The 12,580-nt window shown below is 43.3% G+C and overlaps 1 protein-coding gene across 1 annotated transcript; it reads right to left on the bottom strand.

The window, feature by feature from the left end:
* Positions 1–299: 299 nt before the first annotated feature.
* gpr61l (G protein-coupled receptor 61-like) lies at positions 300–11,501 on the bottom strand. Its single transcript, XM_046312904.1, has 2 exons — positions 11,085–11,501; positions 300–2,222 (listed from the first exon to the last, which is right to left on the bottom strand). Exon 2 carries the CDS (start codon positions 2,142–2,144, stop codon positions 849–851), a length of 1,296 nt encoding a protein of 431 aa, XP_046168860.1. The 5' UTR covers positions 2,145–2,222; positions 11,085–11,501; the 3' UTR covers positions 300–848.
* Between the last annotated feature and the right edge of the window lie 1,079 nt (positions 11,502–12,580).

The following is a 12,580-nucleotide window of genomic DNA, read 5'->3' on the forward strand; positions in this document are numbered from 1 at the left end:
ACTTCTGACCCACTGGAATTGTGAGACAGTGCATCTTAAATGAAGTGAAATAATCTGTCTGTAAACAATTGTTGGAAAAATTACTTGTGTCCTGCACAAAGTAGATGTCCTAACCGACTTGCCAAAGCTATAGTTTGTTAAACAAGAAATTTGTGGAGTGGTTGAAAAGGAGTTTTAATGACTCCAACCTAAGTGTATGTAAACTTCCGACTTCAACTGTATATACTTACACATGACACATTGTTTTTCACTGTAGGATGGATAGAATTATTAGAAAAGATGAATTGATTTTGTTACTATTGTGCTGATGCGTGTCACTTTATTTCAATAATGTGTTATCGATAGAACGTTAATAAGAACCTTTACATGGCCGCTGTAAAAGGTTAAAATATCGGTATTCCTACAGCATTCCTCACTGTTCATTGAAAACATCTGTAAACTCAAATAAATGTTATTTCACAACATATAATTCATACAAACTAATCATCAAATAATCATACATTTTTATATAAAGTTTTGTAATGAAACAACAGTAAAGGGTAATGTTAATGAAATTCTGTAACAATAATTTTATATTTCACATTAAAACAACAACACTATGATCTTGTGTTGGAGACATTACCTGAATATATCCCACTATACCAATAAATAATAAGCCCCTACTCAGAGGCATACATGAAGTATAGTATTTTTTCTGAGCATTTAACCGGATCAGAAAAACCACAGGGCCATGTTGACGTTAACTAGGCCCCAGAGTTTGTCTTGGTCAGGTCACAAACTCTGGGTGCTACGGGAATAGAGGGCTGTCAATATTAATAGTCCATATTGAAGTGTGTTGTCCATTGTGTTTAGCCATGCGCCTCTGGTATCTGTCCAGGGATCCTGACCCCCTGGTCCAGAGTGTTCCTGGGGCTGGAGTTGGCGCCGCTGGAGCGAGTTTCGGCCTTGTTGCTGGACCTCTGAATGAACTGGAGGAAGTTCTCCTGCAGGGAGCCCTCGTGGCTGGAGGTACCCAGCTCCACCGGCCTGGAGGAGCAGCAGCGCCGGAACTTGACCAGCTCCTCCCTGATTTGCCTGTTGAGCAGGCCATAGAAGAAAGGGTTGACAGCGAAGGAGGAGTAGGCCAGCCAGGTAACAGCCTCCTCCACATCTCCGGGGCTCTGCAGGGATGAGCTGAAGGACAGGTGCAAGTGGAAGGAGAAGTAAGGCAGCCAGCAGAGCAGGAACTGACCCACAATGATCACCAGGGTGAGGGCAGCCTTACCTCCACTGAAGGCCATCTCAGGGGATAGTCTCTGGGGCAGGCTGCGGGTGGTTGTGATGATGGTTGTCTGGCTGTTGATGGAGTCAGAACGGTTGGGACGTTTGGCCGGGTTGGACGAGGCCCATGTGGTAGGTGTGGGTGTGTGCTGCAGGGCGGCCGAGCGTGCAACCTTGTACACGTTACAGTAGACTGCGAAGATGACCACGGCGGGTAGCAGGAAACACATCACGCTGAAGAGCACAGCGAACACCTTCCTCAGCCGACTGTGGCTCCAGTGGAGGGAGCAGTGGTTGGCAGCGATGGAGCTGTGGGCCCCGTAGGCAGGCCAGCCAAACAGGGTGACCAGGGCCAGCAGGATGGACTTTACCCAGATGAAGAGCATGACGCCAATGGCCAGGTTGATGCTCATCTTCACCTCGTAGCGCATAGGATGGACGATGTAGTAGTAACGCTCCACACTGATGGCGGTGATGGTGAGGATGGAGGCACAGATGAGGAACACGTTGAGGAAGATGTATACCTGGCACTCCAGCACGGTGAACACCACAGTGCCGAAGAAGGGCGAGTTAGAGATGATGCCCAGAGGCATGAGGAGGATGGCACACAGCAGGTCCACTGCACACAGGTGGCACACAAAGGCAAACCTCTTCAGGTGGGGGGCGCGGGCTATGGCCACCATGACTCCAGTGTTAGCCAATAGGGCGATGAGGTTAAGGGTCACCATTGCAAACAGCCCAATCAGATCCTTGATCTGAGACTGGGAGCCGGTGACCACCCCCACCTCTGCAGGAACTGTGGGGTTGGGTCCCCATAGGCTGGTTGTGAGGTTGGCCCCTGTGCGATTGGGAGTAGAAGCCAGCATCGGACCAGACTTCTCCATAGTTCACAGAAGACTAGTCATCATTACAGAAGCAGGCCCCATTGCAATATTTACTTTCTCCTCTTTTTAGGATATGTCCTGTTAGACAGACAAAAACACAGTTACAAAAATGATATGATCTTGAAATGTCACCAAACATATACAGAACATGGTTGCCCTATTCTCAGAATATGATATGTTAATATTCTAGACACGTTTCATGGGAATGTTGCAAGAACCTTCCTGTGTATCAGGCATCAGGATGTCGCCTGACGGTCCCAAAGAAACATTCTCCCCCGAAAATACATTTCATCATTACACATCACACCTTGTTACTGTGGCTGAGCCAATCAACACTCTGATTGGTGAAGCACTGATCCATTCACAGCTCTTTGTTTGTTGGCAAGGTTAGGGACACACACAAACAATGCTTTTAACATAGTGTTTTCAACCTACGTGTTTGACACACTGTGACATACATGATTACATTGCGCATGTTCATTTATACAGTAAATATTATTCAACATGTCCTCACTTGGGATTTGAATCCACAACCTCCTGGTTCACAACCTCTTTGTCCATTATCAGTTAATCTGACTATTCTCTCATCATTGATTTGATTGACTTATTTATGCAATTTTAGGGCTTTTTGTATAGTTGTCTAATGTTGGTGGGGTATATAACCCTGTTTTAATGCAACTCCTGAATCACTATGATCAATACAAGTGTGTATTTTTGTGTACTTTAACAGGGCTGAGACTAACATTTAGGATAAAAGTAAGAATAGCTGCGTTTATGTCAAAGCAACTATCTCCCATCCAGGCCAATCCTACACTACACTACAGTATGTGTGTGTACTGAAGATAAGAGAGGGAAAACAAAGACTTTTGGTAAGCCTGAGGGTTCCAGTTGCTCGCTACCTTTGTTCATGTCCAACAGCATGTCACAACACTCACCAATAAATTTACCTGAGTCATCTCTCAAGTCTACATTTATTGATTTTCTTTCTCAATTATATAAGTTCACTTTGACTAGAAAAACTTGTCCAAACACATCAGTCTGATATAATAGAATATAATAACAACGTTTAGCCAAAAAGAAAACAAAGCAAATTAATTTGTAAAATGTTGGATATGATTACATTTCTAGAGCATTATAGTTGTAAGGGGATCCCTGCCCTGGCCTGAAGCCCCTCTAGTTCACTGCTTGGAGGTTATTGGACAAGCCAAACTACCAGATCACATGGATGTAAAACCATTAAGAACTGAGAATACATGCATTTTTACTGTTTTGATAAGAAAAACAGATGTACAAGTTGATTCAGATAATGCACTTACAACAGTTTGTCTGAAACATATAATCCTTACTCCTTGCTACATGGTGTGTTTGTATAGCATGGATTTGGGGAACACAACATAGATCATAGTAATGGGCACATTAGATACGGTGTGGGGCACCAGGCCAATTGAGTGATTGTGATGTTGTTCTCCTTTCGATCCAAACACTGACCAGCATCAACCTTCCACTCACATAGGAAATCTATCCTTGCCTTTTGACTTACTAAAGTCGTTGTTTTTTCCTCTCAGAAGGGTGTGTTTACTTTAGACAGGAGAAAGAGTGAAACACTTCTCAGAATTTCTCCCTCGTCCCATTTCCCAGTAACATGGCGGAGACACGCTTGAGTCTTTTACTTTCGCTTTTGAACCACCAACTTCAAACAGCTGAAAATACATTATATTTTTGTTGTTGAAAATATATTTCACAGCGATTTAGATGGTACAATGACTCCCTACACTATAAAGTGCTTGTATTCTCACATAATCTCAAATTGAGGCAACCAGGAAATGACAGAGCAGCTTTCCCATTTTGACAACAAATGCCATCCTGGCAGGAGAAATCAATATGTAAATATCATAGTCAATCACAACACTGGTGGGTAAGAAATATTGTGAAACATTATCATTCCACTATTACTGCAGATATATTATGGACATTTTATAAAATTACAATGCAAAAAAAAAAAATCCTGTGTGGCACCTTTAAGAAAATAAATCAAATCAAAACAAATTGTATTTGTCACATGCGCCAAATACAACAGACCTTACAGTGAAATGCTTACTTACAAGTCCTTAACCAACCATGCAGTTTAAAGAAAAACCGAAAAAAGGTCAGAGATTAGAAAAACAAATCATTAAAGAGCAGCAGTAAATAACAATAGCGCGGCTATATACAGGGGCTATATACAGGGGCTATATACAGGGTCTATATACAGGGTCTATATACAGGGCTATATACAGGGGCTATATACAGGGTATATATACAGGGCTATATACAGGGTCTATATACAGGGGCTATATACAGGGTCTATATACAGGGTCTATATACAGGGGCTATATACAGGTTATATATACAGGGTCTATATACAGGGGCTATATACAGGGTCTATATGCAGGGGCTATATACAGGGTCTATATACAGGGGCTATATACAGGGGCTATATACAGGGTCTATATACAGGGGCTATATACAGGGTCTATATACAGGGTCTATATACAGGGGCTATATACAGGGGCTATATACAGGGTCTATATACAGGGGCTATATACAGGGTCTATATACAGGGTCTATATACAGGGGCTATATACAGGGCTATATACAGGGTCTATATACAGGGGCTATATACAGGGGCTATATACAGGTTATATATACAGGGCTATATACAGGGTCTATATACAGGGTATATATACAGGGCTATATACAGGGTCTATATACAGGGTCTATATACAGGGCTATATACAGGTTATATATACAGGGCTATATACAGGGTCTATATACAGGGTATATATACAGGGGCTATATACAGGGTCTATATACAGGGTATATATACAGGGCTATATACAGGGTCTATATACAGGGGCTATATACAGGGTCTATATACAGGGTCTATATACAGGGGCTATATACAGGGTCTATATACAAGGACTATATACAGGGGCTAAATACAGGGGCTATATACAGGGTCTATATACATGGGCTATATACAGGGTCTATATACAGGGCTATATACAGGGCTATATACAGGGTCTATATACAGGGCTATATACAGGGTCTATATACAGGGTCTATATACAGGGTCTATATACAGGGTCTATATACAGGGACTATATACAGGGTATATATACAGGGCTATATACAGGGTCTATATACAGGGCTATATACAGGGCTATATACAGGGTCTATATACAGGGACTATATACAGGGGCTATATACAGGGTCTATATACATGGGCTATATACAGGGTCTATATACAGGGCTATATACAGGGCTATATACAGGGTCTATATACAGGGCTATATACAGGGCTATATACAGGGACTATATACAGGGCTATATACAGGGTCTATATACAGGGTCTATATACAGGGTATATATACAGGGCTATATACAGGGTCTATATACAGGGTATATATACAGGGCTATATACAGGGTCTATATACAGGGTATATATACAGGGCTATATACAGGGTCTATATACAGGGTCTATATACAGGGCTATATACAGGGCTATATACAGGGCTATATACAGGGTCTATATACAGGGCTATATACAGGGCTATATACAGGGACTATATACAGGGCTATATACAGGGTCTATATACAGGGTCTATATACAGGGTATATATACAGGGCTATATACAGGGTCTATATACAGGGTATATATACAGGGCTATATACAGGGTCTATATACAGGGTATATATACAGGGCTATATACAGGGTCTATATACAGGGTATATATACAGGTCTATATACAGGGTCTATATACAGGGTCTATATACAGGGCTATATACAGGGCTATATACAGGGCTATATACAGGGTCTATATACAGGGCTATATACAGGGTCTATATACAGGGTCTATATACAGGGTCTATATACAGGGTCTATATACAGGGCTATATACAGGGTCTATATACAGGGTCTATATACAGGGCTATATACAGGGGCTATATACAGGGGCTATATACAGGGTCTATATACAGGGGCTATATACAGGGGCTATATACAGGGTCTATATACAGGGTCTATATACAGGGTCTATATACAGGGTCTATATACAGGGGCTATATACAGGGCTATATACAGGGTCTATATACAGGGGCTATATACAGGGGCTATATACAGGGTATATATACAGGGCTATATACAGGGTCTATATACAGGGTATATATACAGGGCTATATACAGGGTCTATATACAGGGTATATATACAGGGCTATATACAGGGTCTATATACAGGTCTATATACAGGGCTATATACAGGGTCTATATACAAGGACTATATACAGGGGCTATATACAGGGTCTATATACAGGGTCTATATACAGGGCTATATACAGGGTCTATATACAGGGTCTATATACAGGGTCTATATACAGGGTCTATATACAGGGTCTATATACAGGGGCTATATACAGGGCTATATACAGGGTCTATATACAGGGTCTATATACAGGGTCTATATACAGGCGCTATATACAGGGTCTATATACAGGGGCTATATACAGGGGCTATATACAGGGGCTATATACAGGGTCTATATACAGGGTCTATATACAGGGGCTATATACAGGCGCTATATACAGGGTCTATATACAGGGGCTATATACAGGGGGTACAGAGTCAATGTGTCAATGTGCGGGAGCAACGGTGTCGATGGAATTGAGGTAATTATGTACATGCAGGTAGAGTTATTAAAGTGTCTATGCATAGATAATAACAGAGAGTAGCTGCTGGGGGGTACTGGATCGTACACACTACCCTCTGTAGTGCCTTGCGGTCGGCGCAGATGCCATACCAGTCAGTGATGCAACCCGTCAGGATGCTCTCGATGGTGCAACTGTAAAACCTTTTGAGGATCTGAGGACCCATGCCAAATCTTTTCAGTCTCCTGAGGGGGAATACGTTATGCCGTGCACTCTTCATGACTGTGTTGGTGTGCTTGGACAATGTTAGTTTGTTGGTGATGTGGACGCCAAGGAACTTGAAGCTCTCAACCTTCTCCACTACAGCCCCGTTGATAAAAATGGGGGCTTGCTCGGTCCTCCTTTTCCTGTAGTCCACAATCATATCCTTTGTCTTGATCATGTTGAGAGGTTGTTGTCCTTGAACCACACAGTCAGGTCTCTGACCTCCTCCCTATAGGCTATCTCATCATTGTCGGTGATCAGGCCTACTACTGTTGTGTCATCAGCGAACTTAATGATGGTGTTGGAGTTGTGCCTGGCCATGCAGTCATGAGTGAACAGGGAGTACAGGAGGGGACTGAGCACACACCCCTGAGGGGCCCTCGTGTTGAGGATCAGCGTGGTGTATGTGTTGTTACCTACCCTCACCACCTGGGGGTAGCCCGTCAGGAAGTCCAGGATTCAGTTGCAGAGGGAGGAGTTTAGTCCTAGGGTCCTTAGCTTATTGATGAGCATTGAGGGCACTTTGGTGTTGAATGCAGAGCTGTAGTCAATGAATAGCATTCTCACATACGTGTTCATTTTGTCCAGGTGGGAAAGGGCAGTGTGGAGTGTAATAGAGATTGCATCATCTATAGATTTGTAGGTGCAGTATGCAAATTGGAGTGGGTCTAGGGATAATGATGTTAATGTGAGCCATGACCAGCCTTTCAAAGCACGGCTACAGACGTGAGTGCTACGGGTTGATAGTCATTTAGGCAGGTTATCTTAGTGTTCTTGGGCATAGGGACTATGGTGGTCTGCTTGAAACATGTTGGTATTACAGACTCAGTGAAGACACTTGCTAGTTTGTCAGTGCATGCTCGCAGTACACGTCCTGGTAATTCGTCTGGCCCTGCGGCCTTGTGGATGTTGACCTGTTAAAAGGTCTTACTCACATCGGCTGTGGAGAGCGTGATCACACAGTCATCCAGAACAGCTGATGATCTCATGCATGTTTCAGTGTTACTTGCCTCAAAGTGAGCATAGAAGTTATTTAGCTCGTCTGGTAGGCTCGTGTCACTGGACAGCCCTCGGCTGTGCTTCCCTTTGTAGACTGTAATAGTTTGCAAGCCCTGCCACATCTGACGAGCGTCGAAGCTGGTGTAGTACGATTCGATCTTGGTCCTGTATTGACGCTTTGCCTGTTTGATGGTTTGTTGGAGGGCATAGCGGGATTTCTTATAAGCTTACAGGTTAGAGTTCCGCTCCTTGAAAGCAGCAGCTCTAACCTTTAGCTCAGTGCAAATGTTGCCTGAAATCGATGGCTTCTGGTTCGGGTATGTACGTACAGTCAATGTGGGGATGACGTCCTCAATGCATTAATTGATAAAGCCAGTGACTGATGTGGTGTACTCCTCAATGCCATTGGAAGAATCCCGGTACACATTCCAGTCTGTGCTAGCAAAACAGACCTGTAGTTCAGTAATGTTTGCTTGTAAAGGAAGTTTAGAATTCTTTCCCTCTGGTTGCACATTTTACATGCTGATAGAAATTCGGTAAAACTGATTTATGTTTCCCTGCATTAAAGTCACCAGCCATTAGGAGCACCGCATCTGGATGAGGGTTTTCCTGTTTGCTTATGGCGGAATACAGCTCATTTTGTGACATTTTAGTGCCATCCTCACTCTGTGGTGGTATGTAAACCGCTACAAAAATACAGATGAAAACTCTTTAGGTAGATAGTGTGGTCTACAGCTTATCATGAGATACTCTACCTCAGGCGAGCAAAACTTTGAGACTTCTTTAGATATCATGCACCAGCTGTTGTTTACATAAATGCATAGGCCTCCGCCCCATGCCTTACCAGAGGCTGCTGTTCTGTCTTGACGATAGAGTGTCTGTTCTGTTCCAGCTGTATGTTCTTAATGTCGTCTTTCAGCCACGACTCTGTGTAACATATTACCGTTTTTAATGTCCCATTGGTAAGATATACGTGCTTTCAGTTCGTCCCATTTATTTTCCAATGATTGAATGTTAGCTAGCAGAATGGAAGGCAAGCGCAGATTAGCCACTCAGTGCCTGATCCTCGAGGGCACCCCGATCTTTTGCCTCAAACTCTCCGTTTCCTTCTGCAGTGAAGCACGGGGATCTGGTCCTGGTCGGGTGTCTGCAGTATATCCCGACTCATTGAAGAAGAACTCCTTGTCCAATTTGAGGTGAATAATCCCCGTTCTGATGTCCAGGAGCTCTTTTCTGGTCATAAGAGACAGTAGCAGCAACATTATGTACAAAACAAGTTATGAACAATGCAAAAACACAAACAAAATAGCATGATTGGTTGAGAGCTGATAAGACGGCAGCCCTACCCTTCGGCGCCAGTATGTTTTACACTGAAGGGCCAGTGACCTGTGTTCAATGGCTCTTACAGACAAGCACTTTTTTTTGAGAGACGTGAGTCACCCATGCTTGTCCCTCCGATGTCCCCCTCACTATCCCTCTGGTTCCATCTCCTCCCTGCCATGTCAGCTCGATATGTCACTGCACAGCTACTGTCAACTGGGAAACACACTGAGATGAAGTCAGTTAAATCTGCTTCAATGTGAATACATTTTGTATATTTTGTACATGGATATTTGAACTTCGGCAAGACGGAGCTGCTCTTCCTCCCGGGGAAGGACTGCCCGTTCCATGATCTCGCCATCACGGTTGACAACTCCATTGTGTCCTCCTCCCAGAGCGCTAAGAACCTTGGCGTGATCCTGGACAACACCCTGTCGTTCTCAACTAACATCAAGGCGGTGGCCCGTTCCTGTAGGTTCATGCTCTACAACATCCGCAGAGTACGACCCTGCCTCACACAGGAAGCGACGCAGGTCCTAATCCAGGCACTTGTCATCTCCCGTCTGGATTACTGCAACTCGCTGTTGGCTGGGCTCCCTGCCTGTGCCATTAAACCCCTACAACTCATCCAGAACGCCGCAGCCCGTCTAGTGTTCAACCTTCCCAAGTTCTCTCACGTCACCCCGCTCCTCCGCTCTCTCCACTGGCTTCCAGTTGAAGCTCGCATCCGCTACAAGACCATGGTGCTTGCCTACGGAGCTGTGAGGGGAACGGCACCTCAGTACCTCCAGGCTCTGATCAGGCCCTACACCCAAATAAGGGCACTGCGTTCATCCACCTCTGGCCTGCTCGCCTCCCTACCACTGAGGAAGTACAGTTCCCGCTCAGCCCAGTCAAAACTGTTCGCTGCTCTGGCTCCCCAATGGTGGAACAAACTCCCTCACGACGCCAGGACAGCGGAGTCAATCACCACCTTCCGGAGACACCTGAAACCCCACCTCTTTAATAGAAACCCCACCTCTTTAATACCTAGGATAGGATAAAGTAATCCTTCTCACCCCCCCCCCCTTAAAATATTTAGATGCACTATTGTAAAGTGGCTGTTCCACTGTATGTCATAAGGTGAATGCACCAATTTGTAAGTCGCTCTGGATAAGAGCGTCTGCTAAATGACTTAAATGTAAATGTAAATGTATTTGACTAGAAATGTAGCTAAATACGGATGCATATGCACACTTTTGGTAAGGCTGTATATTATGAGTGATAATAGATGGAATAGAAGAAACATTTGTTATATTTCCCTTCAGGATAATTATATTTTACTGAAAAGATGAGAAGTAAGTTCTTAAGAGCACATACACATATAAGACATACATTGGACATTTACATGACCTTCACTTTGAAACACATAACTGCAGTATGCATGGACCTGAAGCAGAAAACCCATTCCCCCAAAAAACAATAACTTAAAATAGTTTGTTCCCTCAACTCTCAACTCGTCAATGACAATGTGATGAAACTCTCAAGTGATTACAATGTATGTAAAAGTGCACAGTGCATCTAACAGAATGTACACCTGTTAGCTATGCATCCGGTAGCGGATGCACTGTATGTTATGGAGATGGGAAAATGAATGAAAATGTGTAAAATGATCAAATAAGTCTCATAACCTACCCATAATATTAGATATGTCCAGTCCAATTCGAAGAAATAAGATTTTTTTGAGTCGTACGTTCTGGATATCCCAAGGGTTGTTTTAGTGAGGAAACCTCAGATGAGTAGACCTGAAAAAGTCCTAGTAGACCAGTTACAGTGGGTATTTCCACTGGATGAGCAGCACACGTTCCACACTGGTAAGGGTTCCAGGTAGAGGTAGCCAGAGTGGGTTGTCCAGAGGTTTTGAAGTTCAGTGTCTATTATAGGTGTACTCCAGAGGGAATATCCCTGGTCCAAACCAGGCTGTGGTAACAGAGGGACACTAGTGCAAGAGATGGTGTGTAGAAGCTGTTGATCACTTCACTCCCCTCAGGATAGTGTCTAAGTCCCTGATAGATGTGAGAGGATGCCCTTTATCTCTCTCAACCCTCCTCCTTTCACTCTATCACTGTGTATGGCAGTGACTGTCACACATTGTAAGCTGTGTGATTTTTTTTCAGACAGACACACACTCCACTGTCCCCTCAGAAGTCAGGTCTTCCCAGGGTCCTAGAGCTCACCAAATCACAAGACTGGCACCAGCAGTGTGGTAACAACTGCAACTGGAATGTGCAGTACATGTTGACATGGCCTTTTCCAAAAATGTGTTATTTATTGTATTATTTAGAGTTGAATTATTATTTATTTTTTTACCAAATGTCACATTACGCAGAGTGAAGGTTAGTTAAAACAATTTGGTATCATCTTTTCCTGAACTATCATCTATTAATTTAGTAATTGAACCAGCTGTGGTGATGACAATTATATTAATCTCTGGGTGACAATGTTCAAAATTGAGTGTTAGGAAGAAACTGTAATGTCAACTTTGTGTGTTGGTGTTGCTGTTTAATGAAATGCTGTAAGTGTTGTGTGAAGAATGGGATCACCAGATCCAACTGAGCATATACAGTGTATTGCAAACATGTTGGGCAACAACCACTAAACAGTGTCAACCAGCAGTGACATCAAAAGCGCTGAAGGTATAACCTTAGTTATTTTGCACAAAACACTGGGAGCAGGGCACAATAATATAACTAAGAAAAATCTAGATGAAGAGAGAGAGATATGCAACAGACAGAGGTCTGACAGCTAGCTTGAGGGTCATTTCGTTTATTGAGCCTGTATCATGGGTTCAAGTAAATAGATTGCATACAAAAAGGCTGAGAGGTGACTACATTCAACAGGGTCTGAGGCAGTGCTCACTAGTGACACCTCCTGGTGGCGATGCAGAAGGACATTCTCTCAACAGGCTGCTGTGTGTAATGAATAGGACCCGTATTCGTAGTGTCTCAGAGTAGGAGAGTTGATATAGAATCACTTATTCTTTACGATTTAAAAAGCAAAAATTGTCCTAGATCAGCACTCCTAATCCGAGACGCTTTGTGAATCTGGGTCCAGGCCACTGAATAAACTGAGACAAGCACATTGATCACCAATATCAAACAATATCAGTGCACTGGGATTATAGATTGGCA

The sequence above is a fragment of the Oncorhynchus gorbuscha genome, linkage group LG18 (assembly GCF_021184085.1).
Source record: "Oncorhynchus gorbuscha isolate QuinsamMale2020 ecotype Even-year linkage group LG18, OgorEven_v1.0, whole genome shotgun sequence".
NCBI classification, from domain to species: domain Eukaryota; kingdom Metazoa; phylum Chordata; class Actinopteri; order Salmoniformes; family Salmonidae; genus Oncorhynchus; species Oncorhynchus gorbuscha.